The sequence below is a fragment of the Simochromis diagramma genome, unplaced genomic scaffold (assembly GCF_900408965.1).
Source record: "Simochromis diagramma unplaced genomic scaffold, fSimDia1.1 OVJJ01000361.1, whole genome shotgun sequence".
Lineage (NCBI taxonomy): Eukaryota > Metazoa > Chordata > Actinopteri > Cichliformes > Cichlidae > Simochromis > Simochromis diagramma.
In genome coordinates this window covers 12,488,202-12,511,189 of record NW_024386860.1, presented here as the reverse complement: position 1 = coordinate 12,511,189, position 22,988 = coordinate 12,488,202, and the positions used below count along the sequence as shown (strand labels likewise).

At 38.6% G+C, this 22,988-nt stretch overlaps 1 protein-coding gene and 1 long non-coding RNA gene across 4 annotated transcripts in view; both read right to left on the bottom strand.

Annotated features, from left to right (window-relative positions):
* atg5 (ATG5 autophagy related 5 homolog (S. cerevisiae)) overlaps positions 1–22,988 on the bottom strand; it is a 46,683-nt gene that overhangs the window by 19,162 nt on the left and 4,533 nt on the right. For all 3 annotated transcript variants that reach the window (XM_040030614.1, XM_040030611.1, XM_040030612.1), the window contains exons 3-7: positions 22,532–22,659; positions 21,202–21,280; positions 20,691–20,853; positions 17,126–17,220; positions 3,009–3,126 (exon numbers count right to left, since the gene is read on the bottom strand). In XM_040030614.1, the coding sequence (XP_039886548.1) occupies positions 3,009–3,126; positions 17,126–17,220; positions 20,691–20,853; positions 21,202–21,280; positions 22,532–22,659 (583 nt within the window). The remainder of the gene's footprint in view (positions 1–3,008; positions 3,127–17,125; positions 17,221–20,690; positions 20,854–21,201; positions 21,281–22,531; positions 22,660–22,988) is intronic.
* Positions 11,269–17,118, bottom strand: LOC120732791. Its single transcript, XR_005695681.1, has 2 exons — positions 11,799–17,118; positions 11,269–11,677 (listed from the first exon to the last, which is right to left on the bottom strand). It is a non-coding gene; the product is annotated as an uncharacterized LOC120732791 (long non-coding RNA).

Sequence of the window (22,988 nt, the reverse complement as noted above, 5' to 3'; positions counted from 1 at the left end):
GATGTATATCGGATGACAATATAAAAATGTCGTTTTTCATCGTTTCATTTAAAACTATCATTTGTTTCGTGGTGTCGCAAAATAAACTGTTTACGGCAATATTTTTTCATGGTTTTGATGGTCACTGCAGTGGCTATATTAATTTGTTAAAGTTCTCTCTTTCTCTTATATTTAATATAACCACACTACTGATGGACAAGCGCCTGTTTTTATGCGTTGTCGTTAGCAACAACGACGGTAAAACCATTGCATGTCCGCTTGTTTATTTTCCACATAAATCTTTCACAATAAAGCTCGTTCCTGTTGAGACTTTTCAAAATAAACTGAATCACGTGAAAGAGTATGCAGAGTATTTACCGATGAGAAGAAAAAAAAAAGAGCCGTCAGGTGCTAAAAAATAAATCTTAGACTCAAATGTTAGAACAGGCTTTTCCCCACAGCACGCCGTGTAATAAATACTGACAAAGAAAACGGCGGCCGTTACAACTTATGTCTAAAAATGTATAGTTTCATGCATCGGTTAAAACACTCGACTCCAGCTACATGACGCCCAGCTGGAAACACTTCACACAAGTCGAGCTGCCCGAGAGTCACTGAATTTACAGAAAATGTTAAATTTTGTGATTTATATCGTTATTGGGACGATAGATGTCTTATATCAGGATATGAGATTTTGGTCATATCGCACAGCCCTACATGAAACTGCATTTTTAGACGTAAGTTGTAACAGCCACCATTTTCTTTGTCAGTATTTATTACACGGCATGCTGCTGGAAAAAGCCTGTTCTAACATTTGAGTCTAAGGTTTATTTTGAGCACCTGACGGCTCTTTTCTGTCCATGTCCCACTTTTCAGAACCAAACCATGTCCATGTCAGAGGTAGCCCCTCGTTTAGAAATAAGGTCCTTGATTTGTTTTGACTGGTCCTTCTGTTTGTCATCATTTCAGTTTATTTTGAAAAACCTCAACAGGATCTTCAGCTTTATTGTGAAAGGTTTATGTAGAAAATAAGTGGACGGCAAACGCTGGGTTTACCGTCATTGTTGCTAACAACAAAGTAAAAACAGTCGCTTGTCGTCCGTAGTTTAGTTATTTTAAATATAAGAGAAAGAGAGAACTTAACAAAAAGTAATAGGTGCATGTGAACATATTGGCCAGATTTTTACTTTTATAGTCATGTTTTTATTTTGGGGGACCTACACGTCCCTAGCTGGCTAGTTTTCTACAATGGCTGCTCTATATCCTTGCGGAAAGCCCTAAATGTAAACAATCAGGGCGAGACAGAAAGAGAGTGAATGTTAAATAGACAGTTAGGCAGACAGAGGGAGAAGGGGGGCTGTTAATGGTTTTGTCTCTTTCATGCAGGTGAGTTTCCTGTGGGTCCTCTGTCCTAACACACTATTGTGTCCTTATCTACTTCCTCTCTCCTCCTGCGCAGACACTGCCTGTTTAGACTGCTGCTGCTCTTTCTCCTCCTCTCCTCTTATCTCTTCTTTCATTATTTCCATGCCTCAATCACAGCTGCAAGTAAACTGTGTATGCCACAGGTGAACAAAGCCTTTATACCACACTAGGTGTCATTTTATGTATATGAAACTGGCATTGCTCTTTCAGTTCACTTTATTTAAAAATAAATAACTAAATAAAAATTAAAAAAAAAAAAAAAAAGGATACACATGTTGTTTGTAACTCTGTTGTCATTTGTATATCTATTTATTATTAATACAGTACCAAACATCCCCCCCCCCCCCCCTCCTTTTATTAAGATTACAGCTCACCTCAAGACTTTATGCCACATGACTTTGTCTCTTAGGCTACGTTCACACTGCAGGCGAAAGCGCATCAAATCTGACTTTTTGACCCTATTCGACCCATATCCGATCATGGTATGACAGTTTGAACAGCCCAAATCCGATATTTTGAAATCCGAGCGGGGTCACTGAATCCGATACATATCTGACGTTTTAGAAAGCGACTGCTGTTTGAATGGTCATGTCGCAATAAATCCGTCTTTTACGTCACTGACACAAGACAGACGCCAATTATCAGCGCCGGAGAAGACAAACGAGAAAGCATGGCAGCGGAAACCGGAGACGGAGCGAGGCATATGGGGAGACAATTCTATTCAAGCTAAACGACTCTGTGTCCATATATACCTCTGCACGGAGGTAGCAGCCCATGCTCCAAACAAGCCCATTGTTAAAACATGGGCCCCCTCTTTTTTATCAGTGTTCTTCTTTCTCTAATTAATTTGTCAAAATTCTGTCGGTTTTGACTGTGCAAAATTTGTTAGACGGCTGCAACAACACCTACTAGCTCTGTAGCCGCCACTTTTACTTCCGTAAGCAGAGCGCGTTGTGTGTGACGTCTTCTTTTGCGCATGCGGGCTGCTTTGAGGGCCGTGAACCGTTCACACTAGAGCGTGTTTGCTGTCACATTTTATTTTGTAGTGTGAAGAACCACATAAAAAAAATCAGATTTGATCAAAAAATTGGAATTGAGCATTAAGACCTGCAGTGTGAACGAAGCCTTAATGACTCACAACTCTTTATCTACCCATCCCCATATCTATTCACATTTTCTGGCAACTACCACTGTTTTTCTTCACCGAGACCATCTCACGGTTATATTACCTTATTATCTCTGAGAATGAATCTCAGACATGTCTCATGTAGCAGCATTAAAAAAAAAGAAGAAGAAGAAGAAGAAGGGATCCTTTCTTTTCTCCTCTCACTTCTGGAATATGGCATGACCCACATTTGATAAGAAAACCAAAGATAACACATTCTGTTACTTCTTGTGTTAACTGGTGGCGATGTTGGCATTACAGTCTTGTGTGTTTATGTTAGTGATGTTATGCTTGTATTATTCCTGATGGCATTACCATTATCTGTTATTAAGGAGATGCAAATGTGACTACGCTGCTGACTACAAAAAAAAAAAAAAAAGTGAAGACACAACATTTCACCCACTCCCTCACTTCGAACTTGCCTGTGTGTACCACTTACCATCATTTGTTATAGCAGCTGGGTACATTTCCTTTAGCAGGTCACCAAGGGTGTATGCATTGCCTTCAGGTGAAACTGGTCGAAACAGCTTCTGGATGAATGGCCTATCGCTCATTGCCTGTAAGTAATGAGAGTAGAGGAAAGTATAGAATCATAACTATAGTATATCAAACATGAAATTTGAGTTTAACATCAAAGTTTTCGGTAATAGTTCTCTGGGCTTCTTGAGGGACATTCATTGCTCTTCTTTGGATGTTGGCTGCCTTCTGTTCTGTTCAGTAATGCCTCTGGAGAGGCCAATCCATGACTGAGTGTTCAATTGTTTTTTGTTCTACCCAGGTACACTTTTACTGCACTGGTGTTGTGTTTGGACAACAGTGAGTGTAGGCACTCACTGCTGAACTGATGAAAATTTCATATTCTCCCATTCATAATACCTGCTGCCACTGATTTTCAATCTAGTTCTTGTATACTTTGGCATACTTCAGCCTTTTCACCTCCATAAAAATAGCTTATTGAAGGCTACCGTTCCAATGAGACCATTTCTGACGAGGCTTTAGTGAACACTAGATGAATTAACCAGAGGCTCAGATGTTAGGTCATTGCTAGTTCATAACTTCAAGTCAGACATTAAATATGGATATTCATTCCAACTTCCATGCTAAGGAAAACTAATAAAATTTCAATATTTTACTCATCAGACATGTGATATTAATTTGAAAAATTCCTGGGAAATGCAGGACAAAATATCCTGTAAGTGGGCCATTTTAACGTGAGAAAACACCAGAGGAAATTTTAAGGTGAGAAAGAGTTCGCAAGGTTAAGATGGAGGAAGGAGTCCAAAACACTAAGCACGCAAATGCTGTGAATAAACAGTGTTCTGAGCTCAGCTGAGAATGTGTTGCTTTGATGAGCTTGACTGCTTAGAATGTGATTTAGCAATCTACTGCATTTCAACATATGTTACAAGTGATGCTGACATGTTTTACCAATTTGAACAAGCCTGGAAATCATTAAAGAGTGCTTTAGTATGTACTTGGCAGAAAAATCAGCTTCTACCAAAACTAAAAGCTCATCTGGCTCATCCTCAGGTTCTCAGAAGCAGAGAATAGTTCAGTGAACCATAGAATTAAATGTGACATCTTTTATTGTTTCATGATAGGAATACTCTTCTCCAAGAGATGGTTTGAGGTTATGGAGAAGGTGGTTTTCTCAGTAAACTGGGTTCTTTCTCGCTGTTCCACAAAAGTGCTGCTGCATAGTGAATAACAAATAAACTGAACAAATATTTGATCAAAAACCAAATAATGAAAAGCAGAAAACTGAAGAAAACTCGCTAATTATTATTTATCTTCGCCGTTCCTTGTTTCCCGTTTACCCGCATTTTGTACATTCCTTCTACGATAAGAGCTTTACTGTCTCAGTGAGACAGTTCTGGGTAACAGTGACCGCTAAAAGCCCAACATGTAAACTAAGCAACTATTTATAGGGCAGTGAACAAATGTGACGTATGTAGCAAATATCCCCATGAGTGTTCATCAGAGGTCTTCAGATGCTGCAGATTGCTCAACCAGCCACCACATTCCCTGAGTGAGATGTGTGGGAAATTACCAGGAGGCAGCACAAAAAAAACGCAGTAGACTGTGTCAGAAGCCGATAATGGACTTTGATTCAAGAGAGTCTTTCCTGGCGTATTGGCATGCCCTTTGTCACAAATGAATGATGGCTTGCAATAATTTGTCACCATTTTCAAAATAGTGAGCCAATGAAAACAAAACTTTCTCTTCAGTGATGAAAAATGCACGATTGGTTTTAAAATGGTAGATGGGCTGGCTCTTATGCAGACTCACACCACACCGCTTTATACAACATGCCTCACTCACCCATACGAGCATTTTTTTCTACACCTAAATACTATCTAGTATTCATACATGAATAATTGGATCAGAGAGCAACTTAGGGTTCAGTATCTTGTCCAAGAATACATGGGCTTACAGACTGGAGCAGCCAGGGATCAAACCTGCTCAGGATGACCTGCTCATTCCTCTGAGCTACAGCCACCCCAATATGTGATGTTAACAGCAAATAAAATAAACACAAATAAGAATACATTTACAAATAGCATCATTTTACCTGTTAGGATAAAAACTTTAAACTGTAGAAATCACCTAACTTAAAACCACACTTCAAAATATAAAAACATTTTTTCTCTCCTCTACACCAGTCTAGGTAGAAACCCACTCTTTGTGGTTTCTTCCTGTTGAAAGATTTTTTCGACTCCACTAGAATACCCCTGAAGTGTATTAAATGTGATTCTAGTACGTAAGCATCTATGTTCTTCGTAAATGTTTTTCTCCCTATCGCTTCAGAATCAAGTTAAATATTCATTAGTTCTCGTTACAGTGACCCATGTCCTTAGGTCATGACAGAAGATGCCAGGAGCTGGACTCAATCCAGATGTCAGCAACTCTTTGTGACTTTTGTGGGCCATTTGATTGATGAAGCGAAACATTACACCATGAAATTTTATTTTAAATGGTTGTATGTTTGACTGAAAATTAACCAATTACTGAAATCAAGAGAAGCAAACTTGTGCACCACACCCGTTTGCAACAAAGCATGAATGCTGTATTTGCTACATGTTGTCCTAATCTGTAAATCATCAAAAGGAAAAGCACTCCCATGTATGCTCGCTTTTGTATCAAGTATTATAATAAAGCAAATAATTGACTAGGACAATGAAAAAAAATCATCTGCAAAGATTATATCTCCTTTTCACTTAAATTTTGAAATTAATTAGATTATTGCCTATCCCCAATTATCCAATTATTAAATAATGAAAACAGCTGTAGTCATAAAGTCAGTTTTAAAATGTGTGTACATCACAAAATAGCATCTTTTTAATTGTATGCATTGTATTGCATAAAACTATGCAATCATGTTATTACAATTAAATTCCACTGGGAAATTTTGGGCCTTTCTCTACCTGCTGAGCATTGTAAGACAATGGAAGAAATGTGTCCTCACAAAGAAAAACCTAGTACAGGCAGATACCCAACCTGAGGTGTCAAACGGAGAGTCTGACACACTATAGGGCTAATCATGGAGCCGTAAAAAGGAAACCAGCAAGGACAGGGATCGAATAACCGAGTGGTAACTACGCACCACAGAGCCAGGCGTGAACCAGCAAGAAGAAGCTTGCAGTAGAGGTGCGAAGCCTATGCTCAAGTTACACAGAAAAACTGAGTCACTGACAGGAAGCATGGCCTTTCGTGCGGGATCATCTCCAAGGGCCAGAGCAGAGAGAGTGTGCTAAGTGACAGCTACTTCATTGCATTTTTAAATTGGCATCATGAATTATTGAGCCAGTTGGCGTACAAAGAAGGAGCTATTGATCCCTTGGGAGAGAAGCGTGATACTGTTTGGATGAAGACACTTTTCTTTTCAGCTGGCATGACACCTTAGCTGCTACAGCAGCCCATGACAACAAAAAAAGGGCGAGGTGTCACTGGGATTCAGGTGAAAAGAGATGAACCGCTCTCGCTGAGTGAAAAGAACAGTGGAACTCAAGACGTCGGCTAATTGATGGAGGAGATTCAATCCACCTAATTGAAGGCAAAACAATGGATGACGCCTAAAGCACTGTCAATCCATATGTGTTTCTACAGACTGAGTGGGGTGAGGCAAAGGATTACCACTGAACTCTGAGACCATCCATTGGTATATTAAAGTTCCAACTTCATTTTCCTCAGAGCTTGACATGGACACCTACGGAGGAAAAACTATCACACGACACTGACACGTTTGACAGAAGTGGGCTTTTGATGCAGTGCTCACTGTTTTACTTTGGTCTCTGTGGCATCACCAACATTTAAGCACTGAAAAACAACAACTACAAACAGCAGTTTGCATTTATTTAATAATCTAGAAGATAACATAATACATCAACTATGGTTACTTCTGAAAAAAAAAAAATCAAACATATCAGTTAATATAAATTTTGCTAGTACCTTAGTCTGTGCATGAGGCTAGAGTAACGAGGGCTATAAATGACCTTTTTTTTTTTTTTTTAAACCAACGTTATTGCTTTTGTCCTCACAGCTATAAAAAGTCATGTTGAAAAATAGGTAGTTATAGCAACTAGTAGTCTTGCTAGCAGGTCATTCTACCATAGCTAGCTAGTGCTGCCTTTTCCATGACTTAAATGGGAACTGGAATCCAAAGTTATCCCAGACAGAGAATACCCTAACACCAAGCGATATATACAAAATAACTAGGGGTGGGGGTTTAACGTGCTATTTTCGATTAATTAGTTTGAAAAAAAGTAAAGCATCTAAATGCACTTTGCATTGCAAAGGAAAACTTTTGTCAATGCATGATTTCCTGGTATACCGATTATGCTAGCGGTTTGAGTACCAACAAAAAGTGTCAGCAGACCAAACTTGATGAAATGGCTGGCTTCAGGACCAGAAACCAGAGGAAATTAATAAGTCAACATCGGACAAAGTTGCAAATTCTCTCGCAAAATGGATTGGTCTGGACTGGAGACCACTGTCAGTGGTAGAACATAGGGGGTTAGAAAATGCGCTACAGATTCAGATGAGGAAGCCCTGTGTAACCATCAGCAAGACAGACTACAGTGGTGGTCCAGACGAGCAGGGACCCACCCACAGCTTTCTGTCCTGGCCTGCAACTATTTGATTAGTCCTGCCACTTCTGTCCCATGTGAGAGACTTGCAGGTCACATAGTAACAAAAATGCGAACTTGAGCTCTGAAAATGTGAACAGGCTAGTTTGTCTAAGGCTACGTTCACACTGCAGGCGAAAGCGCATCAAATCCAATTTTTTTTGACCCTATGCAACCCATATCCGATCATGGTATGACAGTGTGAACGACACAAATCCGATATTTTCAAATCCGATCTGGGTCACTTTTGTATGTGGTACTGAATCCGATACATATCCGATGTCTTAGAATAGTCATGTCGCATTAAATCCGTCTTTTACATCACCGACACAAGACAGATGCCAATTATCAGCTCCGGAGAAGCACCCAATAAGACATCGTGAACGCTTCCTGGCCATCCAGCGTAGATGTCAGTGAAACTGTTGGGAAGACAACGTTGGAAAAACGTGAACATTTTATTTATACTGTATAATCTGCAGATTCTGACAGGATTCTGCGACTATCCTTTGAAGCACCGCTCCTCTAAAACAGCAATAAGGATAATTATTAGGTTATTTACATTATTATGTAAATAACAAAATAACTTGGGAAACGTAAAGTCCGAAGTCTTTATATTAACCCTTTAAGACCTACCATAGAACCAAGTCCGCCAGAGCTTATATTATATTTTTACATGCTGTAGTGCCATTTTTGGGAGCTTTTCAAGTTGCTATACATCAATACAACCATTACAGCCTAAATTTTAATAACATGTATGCATTAAGTGCATAGTAATTACATAAATTGCAAAAAAGTGCAATAAACTACAAAAAAAATTGAAAATCGTTTTTGTTTTTTAACATATATTTCTAGTTAGAGAAATTTAAGAGGCTTATCCCTCAAAACTGTAAATACAAAAAAGTTGCACAAAATAGTTTCACACCACAGGAAATTTATTTTGAGTGTCTTCATAGTTTTATTTTTGAAATACACCAATTTCTATACACTGCAGGAAAAACGAAAATAAATATTATACTGCAAATTTGCAAAAAAGCAGCATATGCATCAAAATAAACTATTTCCAGCAGTGCAATATGAGTCGACACAGAAAGTCATAAAGTCAAACATAACTTTTAAAAACACCAGTATAAGCTCATGAGGCCTTGATGGTAAAAAACTACATTTCCGCGAAAATGACGTCACTTCCGGTTTCAGGGCAGGTCATGGCGGACATGCGATAGTTCACGCTGATGGACGTAGGAAGTGTTATGAACAGCTGATCGGATCGGCAAAGCGTGTTTCTGGAGTATTATGTTTTTGTTGCTGCAAGTGCTTTTTATGCAGTTTTTGCAAAACTATATGTGGAAGGAAACTGTGACCTAGGACAAGCTGATGGCATAAGATGCAAGTACAACTCCTCCGGTTTCACATGCAAAAAAAATTATTGCGCTAGCTCACGTGGTTGCAGTGCTACTGGGATTTAAAAATAGTTACACAAAACGGAGCGTGCCCGCTCTGACCGGTTTTAAAGGGTTAAGGGCCATCAGTCAAACAATATTGTTTGCTCTGGGTCTAAACAGAGCGCGTTGTGTGTGACGTCTTCTTTTGCGCATGCGGGCCGCTTTGAGCGTTCACACTAGAGCATGTTTGCTGTCGCATTTAATTTGTAGTGTGAACAAGCAGACAAAAAAAAAAATCGTATTTGATCAAAACAAATCGGAATTGAACATTAAGACCTGCAGTGTGAACGTAGCCAAAGTAACTGGCTAAAAGAGATGGACAGTAAATTGTGAGTCCAACAGATTTGTTAGTTTTTGCACCAAAATGTTTAATGTTCACACTGTTTTAGCCTAATGTACAAAATAATGTTAGCTAAGGTTATTCAGAGTTTAAAGGTGAAGCTGTATAAATAACCTTTTAAGTTTCTGCCTTATTTTTTTTAAGAAGAAAAACTGAACTTTATGTTCAACTTTTTATTATTATTATTATTTAAAGACAATACCATTTTGAAAATGTACTTAAAGTTCTTAAAATAACACTTTATTTTGAAGTCTGCACAATTTTGGCCAGGGATATTATTTTTTTCTCTGTTTTGCATTGAAATGCAGTTTCAATGCATTTTCCCCCATAGATTAAAAGAGCTTGAGTTTACAATATTTATGTCCATGTCTATTAGTTATGCCCAATAAAATCCTTTAAAATTTAAAAAACAAACAAACAAAAAAAACCCATTTGCGCTTTGGGGCAAATTTTCTTTTGCGATTAATCAAGATTAATTAATTACAAAGTATCTAATTAATTAGATTTTTCAATCGAGTCCCACCCCTAAAAGTGAAAAAACCAGGGGTATTTTACTGTCTCGTAGGGTTAGGGTTGTTTTTTGTTTTAATCGCTGCACAATTTCTGCTCCAAAAGGCTTGGCAGTAACAGCAGATTAGAAATCCTGGAAACTTATTACTGTAAATGCTGCAAAACATTCTTCCCAAGTTCAACAAGCAATTCACCTGTTGCCTGTGGCAAGATTACGCACAACTGTTTCCAGCATTCCCAAGTTTTGTAATTGTCTGTGTAGTCACCACCTCCCCCTCTTCTCACTCAGCCATTACAAGATATCTCGGAGGCAATAAACCTGTATTCTTCGAAGCAGGCACCCTCCGAACACCACAACAGAGGTTGCTGGAGGCGGACTGCCTGCTTTCACATCAGGGGCTTGTGACTCAGCACTTAGTCACGGAGCAGGAACAGAGAGGAGTACCTGTACAGCAACAATGTAAACGGTCTTCAAAAGCAGGATAGTAATTTTCACTTTCCGTGCAGCGAGACGGTCGGCCCCGTTTGCCTCTTTAAATCACTGAGTGGCGTCACTGCTGGAGCAGAAAGATTCACTTGGTTCGTTGGTTTCCAGTGTATGTGCACACAGGAATACACACACACACACACACACACACACACACACACACACACACACACACACACACGCTGAATAACATGAGAAAAGTGCTCAAGTGGAAGCAATTTGATGACAAATACAAATAAATGAAAATTGCAACACAAAAACAGAAGCTTGAAAAGGCAGATGTATAAGTTCACACAGAAAGGTAGTTGCGAAAAGTATGTCAAGACCATCAAAAAGCTATTCTGAGAATTTGTGGTTGTTCATTAACCTTACCTAAATAATTTACACTGTTACAGCCTGGAGGGAAAACGGGGTTTAAAATATAAATCTGTCAATTTGATCTGACCAGAACAGAAACAAAGCAGCATTCATACTAAAACAGAAGTTTAATTCTACGAATAATAATTATTAATGATATTTGTGGGAGACAATGCAGACACACGCACACACAGAGACAAATGTGTTGTTCGTGCCAATGAGGTGTCTTCATCTCCATAAGGACAGCAGGCCAGACGGAAATGAGCCCTCTGTTATTTGGACTGAGTGTTGTCATTAATTCTGTCTGCATCAAACCCAGCACATGTTATTTACACTAAAGACCACAATCTGGCTTTGAAGGACTCACTGAGGGAGGGTGTGTGTGTGTGTCTGTGTGTGTGTGCGTGTTTGTAGGTGGAGGGTAGGGGTGTCTTTTTTCAGTTGAAGGCAGCCTCGTGTTAAGTCATCCACAATGACTCCTGAGTACCAAGCAGCTTTGTTCTTCTCAGCGTCTATACCATTTCAATTCTAGTCTATCTAGTTTTTTTTTCCAAAGCTTGTGGCTTAGCTTGATTTTATCATGCTTGGTCTTGCCATAACAAATCTAGCTAGCAAAATACTATACTCATAGCAACAAAATATGCCTTGGAGAGCTGCTACAAACTTTGTTGTTTCAAATAAATTGTAATTTTTTTTTTTTTTGCTTGCTTTAATTCCTTCCTTTGTTTTGGCCTTTGTAGTGGAGCATAAAGCTTTTTAATTAAAGGATAAATCCAGTTCTAGATCTTTTCCCCCTAATTCTAGGACTCACTCTTCAAAAGTATTAATGTTCCACTCAAAAAGACAAATCTGAGGAGCGTAAACTCCAACAAGATTAATGAGTTAGTTGTGTGTGTAGAGACCAAAGCCAAACTTTTAAGTGTCGTAAGTAAGAGGACCTCTTCTGACCTGGTTAGATTACCATGGTAACTGCATATTTAAAGATGCATAATGCTGCATATTTATTTCTATTCTTAGAGTTTCCTACTGAAATCAGCTGTACAAATCACTAGTTCTTTTCCTGATGACATTATCAAGAGCAATACAGATTCTCAGTTGTAGGGATATTTTTTATTTCCAAATCTGTTGAGCCAAACTTTGCTAGATCAATATCCATATATTCAAATAGGAATGCTGAACAAATAAGTATATTTTTATGCAAGCTCCTGATTTGCTGGCTGGTATGTTCCACACTTGTGATACTGCTTAAAAATCAAAGCAGCCATCTTTATTTGTCACAGATAACAACCATAAAAATAAAAAAAAAAAAGACTTTCACTTCGGCTTGAATAAAAAAATGTTATTTCTATATATCAGCCATTACCCCTGGTGTTAGAAATAAATGGCAGCAACGAAAGAGCACTTAGTGATACAATAAACATGGGTTAGGGTTAGAATTTACAAATTTACAAGTTGCTGCCTGTGGACATTTGAAATGTACTTGGCAAACTGAGTATAATCCATTTTCTGAACAATAAAACAAATGTGCCCTTTTATGACCCTGATGAAGAAATCCTGGATTAAGAAGGAAAGGTAGTAACTGTTGTTGTTATGCTGACTATGTCTAATAGGGTTCTTAGGTTTTGTCGAGCCAACCACTGCTTCTTTAACATCGGCCTAGAGACCTGTCAGCAACCATTTGCCAACCACCAGTCACAAATGGGAAAAATGTGTATTCCCTAATGAGTTAATGCTTCCTGGCAAGTCAACTTCTTAAGTCTCATTCATGCAGGTCTAGAGACTCATCAGCAACCTGTTAACTGTTGATCGCTAGGGAAAGCGTGTATTTTGGCTGCTGACAGTGGTTTCTGGATGTTGCTAGTATGAAATTAGTTGCACAGAGGTATACGGTGCTGCACTGAAAACCTCCTTGTAAATGCTTTATTTGCTAATAGGTTGCTGTTGTTCTGTATGACAGACAGCAGCAACCTGGCTGCAAATACAGGCAAACTACTCGACAAGTGGTAGTGAAAGAGTGAAAAGTGGTTTAGTTTGTGCTACTCATAGAGGAAAATTGTGAGTCGTTGCAAATTAGCTGGTGTCTTTCACACTAACGACAGACAACCGCAGCAATCTGCTAGTGACCAAAGCAATCATAAGGCGGCTTTTGGTGCAGCATCATCTTTGCAGCTGAGCTCGGCAGACGACCACTCACAACCAGTCAGAAACATGCATTTTTCTCTTGATACCAGTGGTTGACAGATGACTGCTAACAGTCCTCTACAACTGTGTTGTTGAAGCATAATCCAAAGAAAGGTCTGGCTGTGTTGAACTAGCTTCATGCTACTCCTCTGGGTTTGCAATGAGTTTTTAAAAACATTAAACTTAAGATGATCAGGTTTAGCCAGACATTTTCAGACACTGGATATGTAACACTTATTGCTTAATTGAACCCTTAAAGTGAAATAGACCAGTCTTACATTATTGCAAACATAATACTAGAAGTGATGGAACAAGCCATCATGTAAACTATGTGGAAGATTTAACAATACACCAAGAGGTGTTATTAACTTGGTTCTATTTTGATTATTACAGAATCCAAAACTGTTCCTGCTGCTATGCTGTGTGATCATACAGGTGCAGCTGTGCCATGTCATATCGCCAGTGATGTCAATGTACGTTTTTACATGATATAAAAGTATCATATTGCAATATTAATGATATGGTTGTACAACGAGACTAGCCCAAGCATATCTGAGAACGAGAGCTGTGTGGCAGCCTCTGATGATGATTTTGTGGCTATAAAGATAGCTACATCAACAACCTCTAGAAAAACACAATACTTTGCAAAATATGCAAGAAGACTGTTACCGCTTAAGGTGCAAACACAACGCTTGTTTCACCACTCGAGGTAAAGACACACTCGAGGTAAAGACACAATCGAGGTAAAGACACACTTGTCGAGCACAACCAAGGTATGAAAGCACGCGAGGAGGATATATTAGCAAAAGTAAACAAATGACTCAACCGAGCATCTCTGGATCAGTCACTCGTTGCACTCCATATGACAGGAAGAGCAAACGGTGGATAGAAATTACTGATGCGGTTACCTGGTGGAAAATCAGGGCCTTAAGCAACTGGTTAAAAACCTCGACCTATGATAAAAAATATTTTTTACCTGAGATGTTTTAATTCACTTTTTAATTTTTGGCAATATGCATGCCGCTAAAGAGTTACAAGGTTAAGTGACTTTAGTCATAGCACTATATTACAGCACTTCACTACCCTGCTGCTGCTGGCAGCTTATTAAAATAAATTCACACTTTAATTTAAAGTAGTTTGTCACCAATGACAGAAGCTCGTTGGAAAAAAAGGATGGAAAATGCTCTTCATTTGTTTCCGCGAATAACCCTGCTGCCTACAAGCTGCAATCATGACAAAACAATGCTTTTTTAAAATTTCAGAAATATCATTCTTGGAAATTTCCTTGAAATACTGTGAAGTAATTTTGTGTCTATATTGCCCACACCTAGTTGGAGGTATGTAATCAGCATGTAATAAACTAATAAAATAAAGGAATAAATGCCGCTAACTTTGTCAATTAGGAATTATTACTGAGTTATCCCCAATTAGCCTCATTACCTCAAACTGTAACTATGTCATAAAGAAGCATTAGGTCTGTAGACAGAACACCGTAGAGCACAGCATTTGAGAAAAACGACAACAAACAAAAACAAAAGGGTGTCTGGTCATCTAGGTAAAAGCAAAACGTTGCCTTTCTAAAAGCAGGCTACTTACTTAGCCACAGTTACTGCTCAGCAAAGCTGTGCCCTACTTACGAAACAGTACAGACATTCATGAGTTTTGGTTTCTCCAAACAATTTTTGCAAACTTCTGTGGACACTCATAGCACTTTAAGACCGTGAAAGTAATTGCCAGCACTGCAGAAAGCTGCAGTATTTTTAAGATCATAATGAACTGATTCTGTTCCCACTCTTCTTTAGACTTTCCAGACTTTCTTTGGTTGTAAATATTTAGCAGTTTGTAAGACTAAAACCACACCATCTCCACAACAATCCAGACTTTTCAGGAATGATGCTGACATTCTCTAGTGTATTTGGAAATTACAATGTGAGCTCGTAACAGGCTTTGATGCTACAATTGTCATGAAACCAACACAGCTCATAAATGACCATTGAAACTTTCAATTAAGTCATGAAAAATGTCCAAAAGTAGAAAGGTTTGGGTTTCTTCAACCCACGAGAAGTTACATAGCTTTGTGGCTGCAACAAGTGCATGTCTGAGAGGGCGGACTGAGCTGGTTGGACTGCATGTTTCTGTGTACCACTTTAAAGCGTCGCTAATGTTTTATTACTGAAAACAAGAATGCTTTTGTTGAAGTGTAAAATGTTTTATTTATGTGCTGAAGATGTGAAAGTAAAAACAAGCATTTTCAGCTTTGAATTTCATGCAAAACAGTCAGCGCTGACAGTGACTGACAGCTGCTCCGTCGCCCTTGTTGTTGTGTAGAACGTAAATGCTGCCATATGTGGAGCCCAGCACGTCTAATTAAAACTTAAAACACTTGATAATAAATCGTCATGACGGGAAATTACCAGCAGTCACAGCAGATATGGTGACGGAAAAATATGCTTAGTAGGAAAGTTCACTCTAGCATCTTACCATTACACTGAAGTCCTGCTGTGCTATTAACATCTACAAATCTCTTTCGGTTCCATAACATAACACTTGACACAGTCATTTAAGACCAGATCTATTTTTTGCACTGTTTGCCACTCCATTTTTTTCATATTATATTTCCTAACTTGCCTTGACAGACTAAAGTTTTAAATTGTTCACAGAACAACAGTGATGGGACTTTCTGCACTCACAATGAGGCATTAGACTCAAAGCAGACTGTCAACATGTTTTGCTACAAAATTCCAGATGTGTTCATGCCATTTACTTCCCTGACTGGACTGAATGATACTCTTCGGTAAGATAAAAACAGACTTGTTTTATATATGTTTACAGCGGTGCTACAGATTCGTCCATTAGCATGCCATGTTTTGTTGTAGAACTGCATGTTTACTCATTCTGTGAACTGTACCAAGTACTCTAGAAGTTGTAAAGTTCATTTTCCAGACGTTTTTCGGCCATTTGTGATCGGTGTAGAAACCCCCAACACTTGACTCAAAGCGCTTTCCCCCACTGTCTGGCTTGCGACGGCTAATGTTTTCCAGTTGCTTATTCATCCCTTCTTGTTTCTATGCTCCAAAGGGACTTTTTACCTGAGTCAGGATTAAGCTATATCGGCGTAGTGGAAACACCCGACCTGAGGCTGCTTGTCTGCCTGCACCTCCTTAAACCAGACTGAACCCTTAGGCTTACACATTGGCTGAACATGGGTCAATGAAACTCCTGACAAACTTGTGAGTGTTACAGGTATCAAATGTACAGGGACAAATGAATAACTTCCCCAGAAACCCAGGCACAACGGATCACACGCATATTGCGAGAAATATTTTGTTTTTTTGATTTGCTTACATCATTTACAGAGCGACTGTTTTATCATAGGTCATGACTACAAGTAGAAACATGTAAAGCAATGAAGTTACGGGCAGCGTGAAAAAGAAATTAAAACCACCTACACTCAGGTGTCAGGTGAATATTATGACTGGCATGTAAATCATTCCCCTGCAAACTTGGCTGTGTGTTCTAAACTGAATGAACCAAGGCTCTTATTGTTTATTAAAGTTATGACTATACCAAGAAAAGGTCCAAGAAGAGGTTAACATGGATGACTGACAAGATTTTCTTTTACTGTTAATGTAGAGTTATAGCAGGCAGAAGCAATGTTTACCCATCCTTAGGTACAATTCTTAAATTGTGTAGGAATTATTATCTGAGGGTTTAAAATTAAAGGAAAGAAGAGTTCCTTTTATCTTTCATTTCATCAAGAGTTCTAGTCTTTTCTTTCTTTCTTTCTTTCTTTCTTTCAAATCAACAGGCTGTTTTAAATACAGATCGTGACTCCAAGTAATAGTTTTTGTGACCTCAACAGTAGACTACAGTAGACAAAGAGAGGCAGTGAGTAGCTGGAGAAATTATTGGTTGATTTATCTGCTAAAGAAAGACTCTTTACTTTTGCACAGCCCTTTGGCACCATCTACAGGGCAGAAGAGGAAAATTTCCCTTTCAATGAATTAAAAATACATTGTGCAAAGTGGAAATACTATGTTCAAAGCATATTTCTGTGGGGGAAAGAGTTTGGTTTGTGGTTTTTAAGTTTTACTCGTGTGTCCTTATGTATGTTACCTGGTATATCCTGAAAGGGATGTATCTGAAGCCTCCCTCCTCAGTGGGATATTCCATCAGCTTCCTGTTCATGGCCCAGAACTGGTCGAACTTATCTGACACAAAAACAGACACATAACATAAAAATCACACAAAGATAAAACTAACTTTTTAATAGGTCATCAGTATGCCTATTAGACCCCGTCCCTAAAAGATTACTCAAATAAGTCTTACCATTAATAAAAATTATTGTTATTACACTTTCTTTATATATGTATCACAAAATAATTCAGGCTGCTGTTCCTAAGTAATTCCTTAAAAATCCCTTACTTGATTTCAAACCTTCCTTTCATTCTGAAAACTCTTCCAATTCTTGTTGTAAATCTGCTATGCGATAGTTTGCAGAGGAATGATTTATTTGAAGAGTTTCAGTCAGAATTTAGAGTTCACCATAACAACGAAACAGCGCTAGTGAAGGTTATTATTTATTTTTTATGACCTTAGACAGTGGACTGATCTGTGCTTGTCCTGCTCGACCTCAGTGTGGCACTCAATGCCACCTACTACATTTTATTACAGAGAGTAGAATACACCGTTGGTATTAAAGGAAATGTACTGTGCTGCTTTCAATTGTACTAATGTGATAGATGCAAACTTTCACTTCCTCACAGACAAAAGTTAGCAACGTGGCTCCACAGGGTTCTCTGCTGTGACCAATATTTCTGACATCACACAGTTATACTGTTAGAAAACGCTGTGCTGATGTTGCTGATGCTGAGTACCTTGTAATATTTATCTCTAAAGCCAGGTGACATACATAAACTTTTTAAACCACAGGTACATCTTACATCTGTCATTTTTACTTCTAAATTACGAAAAAAATTATTTATTATTGAACAGAAACATGGCGTCTATCCAGGCATTTACTCTGGATAACATTATCCGGCCTCCAGCAATGCACTGAGGAATCTCTGAGTCATTTTTGACCAGGATGTGTCTCTTAACACTCACGAAACAAATGCCTAGGATAGCCTTAAATATACGCAATACTATTAAAATGAGAAACATCTGCCTCAGAGAGCTGTTCTAAAAGTCTTCAGTTCATCCAGATCACTGCAGCAACAGCACTAACAGGTCCTGGGTTGCTAGTGGGCTGGGATGGTGCTGCTTGTAGTCTCTTCTACTTAACAGACAGTTCTTCCTTTTAATGTCCCCAAATGCTTAGGGCAATGACTCTCAAAGTGTGGGCCGTGAAGATTAAAATGACTCACAGTGACATAATTATATAAAATGTATTTACTTATATAAAAAGTGAATGAAAACTGGTCATAGGAGGTGGTCAATTTGTGGATTAACTCATTAGTCTGGCCCTCATTTATTGCTCTTATTTTGAAGATTGTGTTGCAGTGGCAATGAGGGACACATATGTCTGGGTATCATTAGCAATTTACATAAACAATAAAAACAACAGCCTGTGTTGTTTATGTTTACTACATAAAATTTCCAAGGAAATGCATCACGTTCACTTGAATTTTAATTAGTGTGAAGATTTAAGATTGGGTGCATGGACTCTATGGGATTTTCTGGTTTTTAAGTGAGCTGGAGCGGGTGCAATATAAAGCACTGTTGTTTTGAGTGGGTGTAACTTAAATTAAAACTGAACTGAATTGAATACATGCCTAGCCTAAGACATGTGCTAGAATGAGAATGAAATTGTTCTTTAACTCTGAGAAACACCAGTTTTCAAACACCTCAGCACCTTCAAATGGAGGTTAAAGTAAAAGATAGAGACGCGTCACTAAAACTGAAATTTAGTGTCAGTATTACTCGGGCCAACTGTCAAAGCAACACAAGAATTTAGTCTTTTAGTTACAGTGTGATCTTTCACCATCAAAATGTTTCCACACAGCATATGCTAATGTCAAACCCCCCACCTGCATCCCTGCCTTACTTTCACATGAACAGTCTGTTTTTCTCTCTCCTGGATGAAAGTTTGAGACCTCTCTGTTTCTGGTCTGTTTTGGATGTGAAAGTTTTAGTTCAGATTAAGTTTCATCTTTCACTTTCATGTCTGGGGCCAACTCCTTCTTTTTGGATAGGTTAAAAGGACTTGCTTCTTCTCTGTTAAATGCAGTTTTAAACAAAACCCTCAGTTAAAAAAAACAAGTTCATAACCTTATCTTTTTAAGAATCTTCTAAATTCACTTTTATCTGCCTTTTCATAATAATGTGATATTTTGTTATTTTCACACCACGAGTTTCAGGGGAAAGTGGGAGAGAGACAAGCAGCTGAAGTTTTGCGGGTTTGACACCCTTGGGTTTTTCTGCAAACCTGTTCGACTCTTACAAATGCCACATGCACAGTGTGCAGTTTTGACAGTTATGGGATAATAACAACTATAAGCAAACTATCTGAGAGATGGGCATTAACAATTTTCACATCCATAGAGTATGCAAACTAACCAAAAGAACCGTTAGATGCAGACTTATTTGTAATAATATTCATATAAATGGCTTTTGCTACTTTAAGCAGAATTTATTGTTCAGGATGGCTGGTGTGTTTACTGTTTGCCCCAGTCCAAGGATACCCTGTGTGCCTGCAGTGAGCTCTGTTAATAAATGGAGGCAGGGGAAAAGCACAACCAGTCTGGGGGTCATTCTTGCTTTGCTCCATCAGCCAAAAACACTCTTCTCCATGTCAGCCAGCCATGGAGAAGAGTGAAGTTATAACATACAAAGAACTGAAACTGAGTGTTGACAACGTCGAGAAGTGCTCACTGCAGCCACCTTCTGTGCTTTTCATCCTGGATTTTTTTTTTTTTTTTTATCTTTAAGGGGTTTTTTTTTGCAGTTCTTCTTTTCCTGGTGAACTCTGCTGTAGGTTTGGTCCACTATCAACCAGTCAGCATCTGGGAGACGCATATGTCATCCACTTCCAGCGATGTAGATGTAGCATTTCGGAGGACTGCACGGGAGTGCGTCAGCAGTCTGTATAAATCCCTCTCTCCACCCTCTCGAAATGGAAACGTGTACACAGACGGACACATTTGCAGAACTATAAATTCCACTTTAGACATTTAGATATAAGCGTGACTGGTCTGGAATAACATTTGTGTGCTCTAATAATAACTAAGAAGCAGGCAATTATACAGAAAACCAAGATGACACATTTGCTGCTGAGTGGTCCAAAGGGTGGCTGCCGTCCTGGTGGTTGAAGTGTTTATAGTTACCATTTTAATCAGCTTGACCAGCAGACATTCCAGGCACATCATGTTGCAGACTGGGTTGCAATTCAAAAACAAGCACAAGTTTTACAACAAACCACAAATCAGAGGCATCCAGTTCTCCCTGACACCTCTCCCAACACAAGCTTTGACTATTCTATAAAGGCGGTAGGAGATTAATCTGCTTGGAACGATGATGTGGAAATACAAACTGGTGGGCGTTTGGAAAGAAGTTTGCAAACTCAGACCGTCTCTCTCTTTGGTTTGTTTGTGCATCATGATCATCTGCCAATCTGTTTGGATGTATTCTTTGTGTGCATGTCAACGCCACACCCTGAAATGGGCATGTGCGTGTGTCTCACCGTTCTGCAAGCCCATCCACAGCTGTTTGTGGTCTTTCTTCTGCATGTCATTGACAACTTGGCTCTTGTGCTTCAGGGCGTCGGCCTCCTTGATGCTGGACATGAAGTGAGCCTCTATCACAGAGCTGGATGGGCAGTGGAGCAGGTCCTGATCTGGAAAATTCTGACACATATTCACATGGCAAAAATATTTAAAGCTCGATGATGGGGATACCACAAGAAACAGGAAAACATGTTCTCAGGCCATTTTATTTACATATCTACAGACATATCTACAAATAATTAACTGGCAATTAACACAGTCTTTTTGTCTCTGCTTTGGTTCACCAACCAGAGTAATCCTCTTCATTCATCCCTATTTCAATATTTTGTTGTATATTTATTTCCAATATTTTGTATTGTATTTGTAGCTGAGCAAGTAAGAGGTTTAACAGAACTTCATGCTTCTAGAAACAAATTTGATAGGAGCGCTAAGACTTATCAAAACAATAAACTTGTGATCAGCTCTTACCTTAAAGTGCACAGTGATGCTCCAGGGTAAGACGCTGTTAGAAGCATGGAGGTCAAACAAGACTCCAATTGGATAGTGCCTGTATCCATGAAATGCAAAAACAAAATTATGGTACAAGAGAAAAACCTGTTGAATGTTTGTGTTCAGCATCTGTTCCCAAAGCCAAGAAACTAGTTTTACCCCTATCTTTGGGCTTGGAAACGTTTAAGCTGATCAGTTGCATCACCTGTAGACAGTAGAGTAGACAGGAAGCAGGGAGAGAGACTGGGAGGAAAACACACTGGAGGTGGCCCAGGACTGACTGAAATCCAGGCCCCTGTAGAAGCCTTTCAGCTGGTGAGTTATACTAAAGATTATGACTTATACTAGAGAGTCTAGTCACATCTTTACATAGATCATTTTATCAGGACTTTGTTTCACATAATCCTATGTTTTTTCTTTTGCGCAGTGGTTTGGTAAGTTTAACCATAACATATAATCATAACAGTTTTAATCCTAACTTCCAGTGTTTAGAAAGGGGTTTCTAAAACGCTTCGATGTTTCAGAAATGAAGAGGCTTTTCTTCATCAGAGCCTAAAATAATGCATGCATTTCATGTTTGTACTCATATGCTAATCATACTGGTTATCATAACGGTTAAGAAGATAAAATTACTTTTCTATATGACAACAAGTAATTAATGACTACTTTTTTATTTAGCGATTTACTATTACTTAGGCTGTGAAATAGGCTAATCACTTGTGTTGCACTACTGACATCTTGTGGCTACATGCTGTAATTCCATCTTTATAACTGGCTCTGATTTTAGCAGTCAGTAGGCAGAAAAGAAATGCAAATACTGGCAAAAGCTTCTGTGCTGTTCCTGAATGCTTAAGTTGATAGTGGCATGAATACATAGTCCTGACTGCACAACGCTTTAGAGAACATATATGTTTACACAAGGCAGCAAAACAAAAGACAATTACATCAAATAGATTATTTATTCCCAATGAAGAGATTTGACTACATTTATTTTCAAGATGATGCCTAAATATAGCATTAAACCCCAACCCAGTTTCCAGATAATACTGCTAGCTGTAATATGGTGTCAGTCTTATAAAGTAGGACAATAAACTAACTGGATCAGCCAAAAGACATTTCATCAGTAGACATTTCTATAAAAAGAATCATGACAGTAACAAACTTTAAACATGATAAGCAGAGAATGAGATTCTGTTCTTTTAACATATGTCTTCCACGAATGCCAAACCACCATCTTATGACTGGAAAAGTAAAACTCCATTGATGCACTGATTGAAATGAGTTCAAACAACAGCAGTTATTCTCTCACCATTTGAGTGGCGTTCCTTCGTACTCGAACCACATCTCCTCCACATCCTCTGCTCTCATCACTTTGAGGAAGTGCTTTTTCACCTTGTCTGTGACCAGAGTCAGGTAGCTCACTCTGGGTAACAGCAGCTGATAAAGTCAAGAGAACAGGGGAAGAGGTGCATTAATAAGGGACAGTCTGTTACTCTGAACTACATGGTAGCCGTGGGCTAAATTTAGAAAGTGCACATTAATGACATAATGAGCAGCTATATTGTGTGTCTGCTTGGTTCTTTGTGTATTAACATCCAATATTACAGATGAGTAAAATGTCCTCACACAGTTGTGAATTAAAGACACCTATAAACAATGAATGAATTATTTTGTTATTTTTTCCATTTACTGTGACATATCATATACGTCACATAACAGCAGACAACAATCTATAGAGTAACTGTAGCGTCATGTTGTACATTTTT